Source organism: Sceloporus occidentalis, unplaced genomic scaffold, assembly GCF_023333645.1.
Source record: "Sceloporus occidentalis isolate IW3139 unplaced genomic scaffold, rSceOcc1.0.p SCAF_123, whole genome shotgun sequence".
NCBI classification, from domain to species: domain Eukaryota; kingdom Metazoa; phylum Chordata; class Lepidosauria; order Squamata; family Phrynosomatidae; genus Sceloporus; species Sceloporus occidentalis.
The window spans coordinates 265188-279339 of NW_028317103.1; the positions used below are offsets into that span (position 1 = coordinate 265188).

At 41.7% G+C, this 14152-nt stretch overlaps 1 protein-coding gene across 1 annotated transcript; it reads left to right on the top strand.

The window, feature by feature from the left end:
- Window positions 1-1577: 1577 nt before the first annotated feature.
- Window positions 1578-13913, top strand: LOC149282076 (interferon regulatory factor 2-binding protein 2-like). Its single transcript, XM_089498642.1, has 2 exons — window positions 1578-2415; window positions 13210-13913. Exons 1-2 carry the CDS (start codon window positions 1578-1580, stop codon window positions 13911-13913), a joined length of 1542 nt encoding a protein of 513 aa, XP_089354768.1.
- The last annotated feature ends 239 nt before the right edge of the window (window positions 13914-14152 follow it).

The window sequence follows — 14152 nt, forward strand, 5'->3', positions numbered from 1 at the left end:
ATGCGCATGTTCCAGTTTTGCCCTCATAGCTTCCTCAAAAAATGCATGAACCATGCATGTGAGGCCTTGTTGGAACCGGGGGATGTTGGTGAACACAATTTGTTCTGCAGTTGCACATATTCCATACAAAATATAATATAAAATCTAAAGCAACATTGCAACATATGCAAAAAAAAAAACAAAAATATAAAAATACCTCAAAATTTGGCAGCAATTGGCAATAAAATCCGTTTGAAAAGTGTCAAAATGACCCTAGTTGCACACCTTGACTTATCTACTGTTCATAAACATATAATTTTGGGGGGGGTAATCAGTATCTGTGACAACTATTGCAGTTATTAGACTACCATGCCAAATTTGAAAAAAAATTACATTTCAAAAACGTGATGCATGCCTTGCTAGATTTGCCCTATACTGGTCAAAATAGATAAAAATCCTGGCCATGTTGGGTGGTTTCCAAATCAGGACAAGTTAATGAATATATTTGGGATAATTTTTTCCCATTGGTTTAATGTGTGTACAATTTGTATGTATACAAAACTGTAAAAAAATGCGTTTTTTTCATTTTTTCCCCACTTTTTCCAGTTTTTTTCAAACAAAACAATGTACTACCCAGCTTACTATGGTTTCAAATGAAAGCCCTACTTGTGCTGAAAAAAACAATATATGAGTTGTGTGGTAGCACCAATTGATAAGAGAGAAATTACAGTTGAAGAAAGACATGGCAAAAACACAAAAACGGCTCTGGTCCTTTAGCGACACGTTAGTATCAAAATCCCGGTCCTGAAGGGGTTAAATGGAATAAGGGGTTAATGTATTATTCATTCTAAATGCTGTACTATACATCCTAAAAGAACTGGAAAAAACTGTATAAAAGAACTGGGGTTACGGAACTAGTCTAAAAATGTTGAAAGAGTCTCAGGTTTTGGGCACAAAACACCCTTGAGTAAAGAAGGGCTTAAACACCTGAGGCTAGAGTCACTCTATGAGACTATACGGTCAGAGTGTGCTTGTCCAGCCTGGTGTTTGTACCAAGCATGCACAGAGAACTTAGACTCAAGTGAATAATTGAAGATAAGGCGTTTTATCATAACGTCACCGCCCTAACGAGACAGTTATGATGGATGGAAAAGGGAATTCCTGGTGATTATGTCATCCAATAGTCTACAGACCACTAGTTGCTTAGCACTGATGAAAGAAATATCTTGCCGGAAACAAACTCGGCTAACAGTTCGGTTTTGGCAGCTCGCATAAAGGACTGCTCTGGTGATTGCGTTCATAACCAATCAACGAATTCTGTACCCACCCTCTTCCCGCCTGCTTGGGAACTGTATAGAGCCAGGAAACGAGAAAGGAAACAGAATTTTGAATCCTCTTCCTTATGTGGATCTACGTTTGGGCGTAGCGTGTATGTGGCCAATCGGAATTGCTAAGCGCCGAAGCGGATGGCAAGGTGGCCCTGTTTCCCTCGCTTGTTATTCTCTTCTGTCATCCCAAGATTTAAGTTGGTATTTTTAACACTAGGGATAGCAACCATTTAGCGAAGTTAAATTTTGGATTTTATTTTCTTTGTTATAATGTCCGCCGCGGTGGCAGGGGCCCGTAGGCAATCTTGTTATTTGTGCGATTTGCCTCGCATGCCATGGGCCATGATCTGGGACTTCACAGAGCCTGTATGTCGCGGCTGCGTTAATTACGAAGGGGCAGACCGGATTGATTTTGTGATTGAGACTGCCCGACGCTTAAAGAGGACGCATGGATTTCAAGATAACAGGTCGCCAGAGCCATCTTCTTCCGTCAAACATCAGGTGTCTACGGATATGGACCACATCGGATACATGGTAGGGGGTGGGCACGGGCTCTCGAGGACCACGCCAGCACCCCCTGCACCACAGTGCTTGGATCGGTATTCAGTCTACGATAGGCCACCAAACCGTCTGGGTTCGGATTGCAGTGTGGGTAGGCAAATAAATGGCATCCGTGTACCTAATGGTACAAAGTTACTCGATCCCCCCGAGTCGAGCCCCAATCAGCTTAGGGTTGGTACATTGCACTCTGCACTGGGCGCTCCCATCAACGGTACTACCATAGGCCCAATTACAAGCCGGGTGCCTCCGTTGGGAATCTCGGCGGCCTCTCATGAGGCAACATCGACTGCGATTGACGTAGGGATAAAGCGGCTTTGCTCTGTGTCCGGCTGTGAGCACGATGACAAGAAGCACAGGCTGGATAGTTATTCTGAGTTCGGAGACCACAAGGTCAGGGTCGAGGAGGGGATAAACAAGCCCAAGACTGCTAAAGACTCGCTGATGGCAATACAGCATAATCACTCACCGTTTGATACGAAATTCAAAAAGGACAGTGGAAATGGGAGGGGGCCAAACTTTGATGCCACCAACCTAGCATCTAAACCAGGTATGAAGGTCCTTTTTTGCTCTTTACCTTTTTTTTCTTAAAAATGAGATGTGTGTTAATTCTTGAAATGTTGTTTCTTAAATGCAATGAGACCATATATTCAAGGGACAGTTTAATATCCCTGACACCCCGTTAATGACAAAGCGTAATACTTTAAATGGGAAAAAAACTAAACCCTGACCTAGACCTTGCAACTATGTTGCTGCAGCTGGCCTCTTCCACCATAATCTGACACTTCTTGACATTGATTGGCTGCCTGAAGCAGCCAGTTAGTGGCATAAAAGTACTTCCCCTGACTTCAATGGGAGTATTTATGCACCAACGCTGGAACTGGCTGGTTGTAAGTAATATCACATTCAGGGGGATGTGTTTGGTCAAACTCAGCTCCTGTACAGAAATTCTTGAAAGGGGCAAATGCATAAAGACATGTAGTGAGAATTTTGAAGGTACGAAAGTATATATGATGGCTGGATTGTCCTGTTTATGGCACTGTATTACAGCTAACCTTTGTAAGATTGTCAATTTCGTTACCGGGTAATGAAAATACTATACTTTGCATGTTATTCTGACACTGGATAAGTGTGCCTTTGGGAACTTAACAACCTGCATGTATATGTGCTGATCTTGCATTTATAATTAGTCATGTGACTGTGGAAACTTTTTTTTTTTTTTCCCCCCCTTACACGCTTTCAACTTTTGTGTTTTTTAATCAAAGTGGATATAATGATTTGGCTTGTCACGTGAATACCTAAGTATTTTTATATCTAAGTGTTTTCTAGAAAAGTTGGCAAAGTTAAAACCACAGGCACCTTACTTCATGAAGGAGCAAACATCATTGCTTATTTAATGAGACATTATACAGTCAGCCCAATCTGTTCATGCAGCAGAAACTCGTTGAGGTTTGATATGTTTTTATTTTTAGAATTTGTTTAACAATGTTAGTTGTATGTAAGGTAGACTGTTGAAAGTAATATTTTATAGCGCTAAAAGCTATTTACAATTAAATGGAACAATCTTGCCTAGAATATATTACAGAGGGCAAGTCACTTTCCCCAAGCCTTCATTTTTGCCTTTGGTCACACCAGCTAACCCCACCATATGAACATACATGAACTGCATAGTTTAATCTTTAATTCTACCATCAGCGTTTGATACTTTGTGCCTTTTCAATAAAATTCCAATCTCAAAAGAAAAATAACGGGTAAAAAATAACTAAACTGCTTCAAGTATAATTAGAGATATAAGATCGTAATATATTTTTATGTTTTGTTTTATTTATTTTCATTAATTTTATTTGAGACTAGAATTTTAGCCATTACAATGTATTCACATACAATAGGTTGTTCGTGTTTTGCCAGGCCTGACTGCTACCTTACAAACAAACAAAAGTCATGTTTACCGTGGTTATCTTTTGTTTTGTTTTCCTTTTTGCAGGATTTATTTCTATTTCATAGAAAGGGAAAACACTGTCAAATGTTAGGCTGTGTTACTCAATTTGATATGCCAAACAAAAAAGGAAACTTTTTGTCTGTGGCAGTAGGTGCACAGAGATTAAGTAACAATAGTAATCCTTTAAAATAGCAGGTTTTTATGGTCTCAGATATTTTTTTAAAGTATCACAGGCATAATTTAAGTTCTATCAAACTACTTAACTCGTATGGCAGGTAACCTGTAATTTAACATTCTATCTGTTATGTGTAAATTAATTGTTACAAAGAAAAATGATTTATCTCAATGCTGACAACTTTGGTGTAATAGAGCTTAATTAATGCAAGCACCAATGCACCTGCCTAATATTGTGTAGGTCCCCCTTTTCCCGCCAGAACAGCCCTGACCCGTCAAGGCATGGACTCCACTAGACTTCTAAAGGTGTGCTGTGGTATCTGGCACCAAGGCATTGGCGCTCGTGTATACCGGTTGAAAGAAAATAAAACAGAGAAAAAAACTAATAGTGTAAAAGTATGCACAGACAATCACGCTGTATATCTATTGTATGCACTCACAATGTGTATACGTATACTCAGGCCTCAGGTGTATCAAATCCTCCAGGTGGATGTGTGGCAAACATATGAAAGGAAGCAGAAAACAAATAGAGCCCACAATGGTGTGGTATCAAAAAATTGCTGGAGCACGCAAACGTGGATAAACACTTACACTTCGTGTAGAGGTATAATGCCCATATGACTCGGGTGCTTCCTCTCTGCTTTCCTCCAGAGTCCCAGGAACCTTCCCAGTTTTCCACTGGTGTAGAAATACACCCAGTGGGTAGATAGAACTGAATCTGAAATGTAGTAGGGTAAAAATAAATACTATTTATTCAAGGCTGTATGCCAAAGTAAGAAACTAATAACATAAATCCACCAAGGGATATATAAAAACAATAAAAAGTCTGATAAAATGTGGAAAAAAGAGCTCTTTGAATAGTCCTCAACGCGTTTCGCCAGGTGTGTGGCTTCATCAGGAGTGTCCTCAATGCCGGTACGCGGTTCTTTTAAATGATGCAGGGCGCCATCTTTGTCGGCGTCTGACGTCAATACGTTCGATATCATCATCCCGTCTGTTAGTGGACCGTCAATTGCACAGGAGGGCTCCGAGGTGAGTAAATGAATACATATTATTAGTGGAAAAGCAATGTATCGGCTATGCCTCTAAACACATACTCACCGGGACGGCACTCCGTATCCACATCTCTATGGTAGGTGGCGATCGGCACATTACATTGCCGTTTCACCTTGAGTTCATATCAGTGGCGTCGCTACAGGGGGGCAAGGGGGGGCAATTGCCCCCCCTAGGTTAATCTTTGCCCCCCTGCTAAATTTGGATCCCGTCTTTCTTTCTTTTTTTTAATTTATTTTTAAACGCCGAGGAGAGAGAGGGTGCGGCCCGAGTAAGATCGGCAGCCAAGGCAACCGATCTTACGCGGGCCGCACCTCGAGCCCGGCTACTTACCTGTGGGAGGGTCTTCTGTACTGCAAAGAGGAAGCGGAACCTAGCAGAGTTCACGTGACATCACATGACTCTGCTCCAGTCCCGCTTCCTCTGTGCTTTACCAGAGAACGCAGAGGGAGGCCGCGCCCTCTGCTGAAGTCTGTGAGCGGCATCAAGGAGCTGCAGTGCAGGTAAGGGGGTGGGGAGGGAGTTTGAATGAGAATGTATGATTGAGGGAATGAATCTGTGAATGAAGTGTGTGATAGCATGGATGTGTAAGTGCTGGAACCTAGGCATGATGGGACTGTGATTGCTGTTAGCAATCACACTCCTATCATGCCAAGTCAGCCAGTACATGCTGAAACCAAGCTAGCTGCCCCCCTTGTCTATGGGTGCTGCCAGCAGTATGGGGTCTGCACATCACTTACAGCCATCCTGTACCAGCATGTACTGGCTGACTTGGCATGATAGGAGTGTGATTGCTAACAGCAATCACAGTCCCATCATCCCTAGGTTTCAGCATTTACTGGTTGGATGTGTAAGTGCTGGAACCTAGGCATGATGGGACTTTGATTGCTGTTAGCAATCACACTCCTATCATGCCAAGTCAGCCAGTACATGCTAAAACCTAGCTAGCTGCCCCCCTTGTGTATTGATGCTGCCAGCAGTATGGGGTCTGCACATCACTTACAGCCACCCTGTACCAGCATGTACTGGCTGACCTGGCATGATAGGAGTGTGATTGCTAACAGCAATCACAGCAAGCACAGTCCCATCATGCCTAGGTACCAGCATTTACTGGTTGCCTGGGTATGATAGGAGTGTGATTGCTAACAGCAATCACAGCAAGCACAGTCCCATCATGCCTAGGTACCAGCATTTACTGGTTGCCTGGGTATGATAGGAGTGTGATTGCTAACAGCAATCACAGCAAGCACAGTCCCATCATGCCTAGGTACCAGCATTTACTGGTTGCCTGGGTATGATAGGAGTGTGATTGCTGTGTGGGCAGTGTGGACGGCAGGGCCGGCTTTGGGGTGCGCAACCTGTGATCTATGAATGTAATTTAGGGGGTTTTAAATATACCTTTTAATGCCGTGTTTTTATGTGAATTCCAATTGATCTTTACCTGCAAAGCTGGGTTTTTGCGTTATTCTGTAGATCCATATCTATATATTTCCATACATTATTTATGTATACCTGCAAATACAGTGTTTGTATGTCTTATTCAGTTGATTAATACCTGCAATGCTGTTTCCATGTATTTATTTGATCTATACCTGCGATGCTACGTTTCATATATTATTATTGTATCCTTGCAAATACAGGATTTGTATGTCTGATTCTGTTTATTTGATATATATCTTCAGTGCTGAGATCACAGGTGAATTTCAGTTGATCTATCCATGCCAAGCTTGGTTTGTGTGTTAATGTGTTGATCTATACCTGCTATCGGCAACTGGGGCTAATATTAATATATATGGGCAGCAGGGGCAAAAACACTAAGGGGGGTATAAACGACAATGCAGTGTGAAAAATCCATCCTGATGCAGACGTCTGTGACGTGGATTGTGTCCTGCTGTTTGTGTGTTTTTGGTTATCAGTGTAGCAGAGCCTGTCCTCGGGTGTGTGTGTATAGGTGTTGGTGTGGCAGAGCCTGTCCTAGGGTGTGTGTTTGGGTGTCAGTGTGTCAGAGCCTGTCTGTGTGTGTGTGTGTGTGTGTTTGGACGTGGGTGTGGAAGAGCCTGCCCTGATGTGTGTGTTCAGTTGTCAGTGTGGCAGAGCCTGTCCTGGTGTGTGTGGGTGTCTGTGTGGCAGAGCCTGTCCTGGTGTGTGTGTGTGTGTTTGGATGTGGCAAAGCCTGTCCTGATGTGTGTGGGTGTCTGTGTGGCAGAGCCTGTCCTGGTGTGTGTGTGTTTTTGGATGTGGGTGTGGCAGAGCCTGTCCTGATGTGTGTGTGTGTGTGTATGTTTGGTTGTCGGTGTCGCAGAGCCTGTCCTGGTATGTGTGTGTCTGAGTGTTGGTGTGACAGAGCCTGTGTTGGTGTGTGTGTCTGGGTGTCAGTGTGTCAGAGCCTGTCCTGGTGTGTGTGTGTGTGTTTGGATGTGGGTGTGGCAGAGCCTGTCCTGGTGTGTGTGTTTTTGGTTGTCGGTGTGGCAGAGCCTGTCCTGGTGTGTGTGTCTGGGTGTCGGTGTGGCAGAGCCTGTCCTGGTGTGTGTGTCTGGGTGTCGGTGTGACAGAGCCTGTCCTGGTGTGTGTGTCTGGGTGTCGGTGTGACAGAGCCTGTCCTGGTGTGTGTGTCTGGGTGTCGGTGTGACAGAGCCTGTGTTGGTGTGTGTGTTTGGTCATCTGTTCCTGGCACTTAACTTACAGTAGGAATTGTTTAATTTATATTTATCCAGAGATAAAATGCCCTCCTGAAGTTGTAGTGACTTCAGGGGACAAAACGTTCAAGGCCCTGAAATCATTTAGTGGAAAAGTTATTTCAAGGATTAGTTGCACTCAATTGTGGCTTCAGGCTTCCCATGTTGAATGATCAAGTATTATTTTAGCCCAATAACAAAAGTATAATTCCATAGCACATTATTTTTGGAAATTATGAATGCCCCCCCAGTTTGAATGTGATATCTTGTGTGCCCCCCCTATATATTGTTTCTAGAGTCACCACTGGTTCATATACATCTTAACGATCTCGTTTACCGGATACATTGCTTACCTCGGAGCCCTGCTGTGCAATTGACGGTCCACTAAGCACAAAGAGCTCTTTTTTTCCACATTTTATCAGACTTTTTATTGTTTTTATATATCCCTTGGTGGATTTATGTTATTAGTTTCTTACTTTGGCATACAGCCTTGAATAAATAGTATTTTTACCCTACTACATTTCGGATTCAGTTCTATCTACCCACAGGGTGTATTTCTACACCAGTGGAAAACTGGGAAGGTTCCTGGGACTCTGGAGGAAAGCAGAGAGGAAGCACCCGAGTCATATGGGCATTATACCTCTACACAAAGTGTAAGTGTTTATCCACGTTTGCGTGCTCCAGCAATTTTTTGATACCACACCATTGTGGGCTCTATTTGTTTTCTGCTTCCTTTCATATGTTTGCCACACATCCACCTGGAGGATTTGATACACATGAGGCCTGAGTATACGTATACACATTGTGAGTACAGACAATCACGCTGTATATCTACTACACTATTAGTTTTTTTTCTCTGTTTTATTTTTTCAACCGGTATACACGAGCGCCCCCTAGTGGCCTCTTTTACATATTTCAAACACCCGGAGAGTGTTTTTTACGGGCTGCAGCTGGGTATCCGGTCATCAAAACAAAGGGAAGTATATTGATTTCTCCCTCTCTATATACCCTGTTTCATACTGGTCTTCATCACTCTTTTCTGGCACCAAGGCATTGGCAGCACATCCTTTAAATCCTGTAAGTTGCGAGGTGGGGCCTCCATGGATGTACCCTGGTGCCATGTGTTCTCCAGGTACGCGATGCATGTGCATTTGGCCATCCGCGTGATCTAAAGGAAAACCATAATTCATCAGACCAGGTTAAGTTCTTATGCTCACATGCCCATTGGCACGTGAGGTGCTTTCGGCAGTAGACAGGGGCACCCTGACAGGTATGCGGCTACCCAGCCCCAACGGCGATGTACTGTATGTTCTGACACCTTTCTATTAGAACTAGCATTAACGGCTTCAACAATTTGAGCTACAGTAGCTTGTCTGTTGGATTTGATCACACGGGCCAGCCTTTGTCCCCATGAGAATAGATGAACCTTGGCCGCCCATGACCCTATCGCTGGTTCACTGCTTTTCCTTCCTTGGACCACTTTTGGTAGGTACTGACCACGGCAGACTGGTAAAACCCCACATGAGCTGCAGAGGCCAAGTGCACAGTGGAAATTTTACTAAATTAAAGGTACTATCCTAAAAACCTAACTAATTTGGTAATCAATGCTTAAATAATTGGGAAAATAAGTTTGTCTATATTAGTTAATCTTATATTCATGAATCATTAATTGATTTCCTTGTATTTCTTTCTGGGTTACTTATATTTTATTTAATTTACCAAAGGGGAGCAGTGAAGCTGTGGTTTTTAACTCGCTTTATTATACACGGCCAACACTAATGTATGATTACATTTTCAAGGAATCACTTGTACAATACATGCATGCCAGCGAAGCTCTTCTCAAAACAGCTCACTGGGCTTGGCACTTTATAATGTATATCGATATTTTTTTTATTTATTTCAAGGAATGGAAATTAAAATTCTTAAAACTCACCCTATTGTGAATAAACCCCAGATGAGGGCAAGCAAACCATGCAAATAAACTGCTTGAGCACGTATTCAAATATCTATGAATATATACCGTATTGGCCCGAATATAGGCCGCACTTTTCCCCCCACTTTAGGTCTTTTTAAAGTGGGGGTGCGGCCTATATTCTATTCGGGGATTTTTTGTTTTTTTTTTCTTTTCCATTTAGCCCTGCTGCGGGTAAGCAGCAGGGTTAGGATCCAGAAGTGCCAGCAGCGGATGTTGTCTGCGCGCATCGCACAGACGTCCACCAGCCGTCCCCACTAGACACCAGGGAGCCTGGGGGTGCATTGGTAAGTTGGAGGGAGGGGTGGTACTTCTAGGAAGCAGGGAGTGGGATATCAGGGGGCAGGTGGGCATTTCTAGGGGACAGAAAGCATATCTTGGGGCAGAGGGGCATATCTATAAGTGTAAGAAATTATGACCTTCTTACAGGGTTATTCTTTTAGGGAATGTGCGACGAATAAAGCACAAATACAAGCGTATAGAAAAATGTATATTGATATTGCATTAGGTCACTGTTACAGGTTATAAAACATATAACATACAGAAAACATTTGATGATAATCCAAAACAAAAGGGATACTCAAGCACATTCTTGAGGAAACTGTCAGCTCACAGGCTTTTCCCGAATGCCATCCTGCGCAGCTTCGTTCGACCCAGCACTTCTGTTCACTGCGCTTGCTTTTCTTAGAGTCTGTGTTGCAGCCCCTAACTAGTCATCCCAGAATTTCTTGTACCTCCCAGAAAATAGTTCACCCGACCCCTCTGTCCAGAGATTTCCTGTATGACCCAATTATGGAGGACATAGACAGTCTATGTGAAAATACTCACCTCTAATACATCTTCTCAAATCTTCCCAAAAGCATTATGCGTAAAATGTAATATCACCTTTTACAGGTATCCATAATTTCTTACATAAGTAAGGTGCATTAAATGGCTATTTGTGTGTGTGTGTGTGTGTATGTATGTATGTATGTGTGTGTGTATATATATATATATATATATATATATATATATATTACAATAATAGTTACCGGCACTTCTGGGACTTCTATAAATGAGATTATATATATATATAATATAATTTTTTTTTTTCTTTAACTTTGGCCACTTACATGCTATCAGTTTTCAGGTATAAAAGGGAAAACGTAAAGAAATGTAGATGTGAGGAATTGTTTAAACTAAAGTCTAAATGTTAGAACTCTGATAGACTTGCTATTCCAAGCTAGGATTTCTCAGTCTGGTCTTTACAAAATCTTGATTAACTTGATTTTCACTGCTTCTGGAACAATATCCTATGGACAGAGACCAAAGTGGAGATGTTTGGACACAATGCACAGCACTACATTTGGTGAAAACCAAAACAGCATATTGGCGCAAGCACAGTGGTGGAGGGGTGCGTTTGGGCTTGTTTAAAAGCCACAGGACCTGGGAACCTTGCAGTCATTGAGTTCACCCTCATTTACTTCATTGCTGCTAAACGTAGTTCTACAAGCTTCACAAGATTAGTTTTCCACACGTGGCTTCTCCATTATTTTTTTTTTATTTTATTATTTTTTTATAAATCATGACACGGTGTAATATGGCATGTGTTCGGAGGCTGTATTTTAACTTAATTTTAGATCTGCTAAGGAACCATTGACCGTTATGTTTGTTGGAGTTGAGATGTTTTTTTGTAGAAATTAAGGCATTAAATTTAATATTTAAATATTAAAAAATTTCAGTTTTAATAGTGTATATAATATTGATAGATGAAGGGTTTATTTCTGTGAATTAGCATATGTCCAAATACACAGGGTTACACCAGGAATATACAAATGAAATGAAACAAAATGGAGAGGCAGGAAACCTTAAGGGGTATTATCCTAAGATAAGAATTTATATATGATCAAAGAAGGTATTCATGATCTAACAGATGCCTTAAGGGTATTTGTGTCTTCCACAACCTATACTGAATAGCTTAATATTAGGATTGGAATTTTTTAAATATTGTCGTTTGTAATGGCATATCCTTGTTATACCCACAATGTCCTAATATATAAAACCATATAATCGAAAGAGGGTGAACTTTCTTTTTCACATAAGTGAATATATTCACTGTGCAAATGAGTAAACATGAGATAACAATTTTGTCAGATTCAAAGAGTTAGAGCAGGGCCCTCCTTAACAATTTTTGAATCTTGAATGGGTTTGGGTATATTACGCAAGAGGTAAAAATGCCACTCATTGAGATGAACCTGTGACACTAGTTAAAAATATTGTTGGATATAAATCCAGGAGAACAAAAAAGGTAAGTTAGGTGAGAGACTGAAGTTGATGTGTCAGTTGTCCATAAAGAAGGGCATTTCGAGGGATTATTTTTCAAGAATTGAAGGAAAAGGGGTAGTCAGATAAGCCAGAGAAGGGTATTCTAGATTGTGGCTGCCTTTAAGAAATCTAAGCATAAATAAGAAGTAAAAGTCAGAGAAGGGGAGTTTATTTAGAAACGTAAGTAGAGGAACTGCTATAAAGAGCTTTGTATGTATTTGATTCAAAATCCTCACTTTCATACAGGCTTGTCAGGTTGTTTGGAGGGTAAAAGGCCACATTTGGGACATACACATTTAATTTTTTCATCTTCCACCCATGTTCTGTTTAGGGCATCTTTGAAGTAGGGCAATTTAATTTATCCCATCTAACCATGGGTTGTTTTCCAGGATTTTACCACCAGCCTTTGTCAAAGTTTATGGGGGTTGTGTTTTTATGTATAGTTGAAAGGGCCATTAACCCCTTCAGGACCGGGGCGTACCTGGTACTTCCTGGTCATACGTTGCCGCCAGACAGGGACGTACCAGGTACGTCATCGATGATGCGCGATCCAGCGTCGCTATAAATGCTGGGATCGCGAGGGGCGGCTGCTACTGACCGATGGGTATCCCCAGCGATCCATAGCAGCCACTCCCCCTCAATCGCCTCAAAGTGATCACGTGCACGGAATTAAAATATTTAAATAAAACTGCGGTCTTCAAGGGAAGACGCAGTACGAGGACGCCGGTCCTTAAATCATCCTGCTGGTTTACCCAAGGTAATGGCCCGTGTCGATTTGCTCATGTGTACCACTAATTCAGCTTCCACATTCAGCTAGCTCAGGGGTTCTCAAACTGCGGCCCTCCAGCTGCTGCAGGACTACATCTCCCATAATGCTCCTTCAGCTAAGGGGCTGGCTGAGGAGTATGGGAGATGTAGTCCTGCAGCAGCTGGAGGGCCGCAGTTTGAGAACCCCTGAGCTAGATTGTAAGCTTATGAGCAGGGAACTCTGATGTATCGGTTTGTCTTAGTCAGTGTTAGTTTTTGTCATATCTTTTTTTAATTTATGTACTAAAGTAAATGATGTGTGATTTGTTGGTGCTGTATAAATCATGGTTTGTAAAGGGTTGTCAGTATTATGATGAATGTTTCTATTACAGCAATCTTTGTCATCAACATAATAATTCAACACATTGACTGCAAAATTTAACAGTAGTTAATTTTTTTTAACCCCTCTGCTCCCTTCAGGTACCCGTTCTCTAAGAAAAAGAAAGCCATCTCCCGAACCAGAAGGGGAAGGATGTTCTGTCAAGATAAATGGCGAGGGACAACCATGGTTGGTATCTGGAGATAGGCTAAAGATTTCTTCAATGACTTCTTCGTTTACAGAGTCTCCTCATTTTAGTCGTACCACACCACCTGACACAGCACAACATGGCCAGTCTCCAATGTCTGCTCTAATGTTGGTGGCTGATAGTGCTGGTGGCAGTCATTCAGCTAAAGATTCTAGCTATGTTAACGCTACAACCAGGAGAGGTTGCAACAGCCCTACATCACCCCCCTCTATGAACCAAAGAAAAATGTTTCCCAGAGATGCACAAAGCCAGTTTCCCAGTGTAGGAACATCATCTATTTCAGGATTAGAATATGCATATCCCCAAAGCATTCCTGACCCTTCTGTACAAAACAGTATACCATTATGCTGTACTCTGTGCCATGAACGTCTTGAAGACACACATTTTGTACAGTGCCCTTCAGTACCTTCTCATAAATTTTGTTTTCCATGTTCAAGACAAAGTATTAAAAAACAAGGAACATCTGGTGAAGTGTATTGTCCAAGTGGAGAAAAATGCCCTCTTGTGGGATCAAATGTACCATGGGCCTTCATGCAAGGGGAAATTGCCACCATACTTGCTGGTGATGTAAAAGTCAAAAAAGAAAAAGACTCCTGACTGATTTTTGTTTCATTTGTTTTAAAGATGTATACTCATTTCTATCTATAGTATGGTATGTATATACTTATATACCCAAAACTAAGTGGTAACCAAAAGCATATTGGATATGGAGATATATAATATTTTTAGAGCACTTGGAAGAAACATGCTTTTAACTTTATTTGTATGCACTTGTGAAAAAATGCTTTGGCAATTTGAACCACTATGGGACATTTATTAAAACAATGTTATTCACT

Bases quoted from the DNA above. Each gene is read 5' to 3' on its own strand.
- LOC149282076 (XM_089498642.1), top strand. From the start codon at position 1,578: ATGTCCGCCGCGGTGGCAGGGGCCCGTAGGCAATCTTGTTATTTGTGC. The intron at 2,416-13,209 runs GTATGAAGGTCC...TGCTCCCTTCAG, and splicing joins CAACCTAGCATCTAAACCAG to GTACCCGTTCTCTAAGAAAA.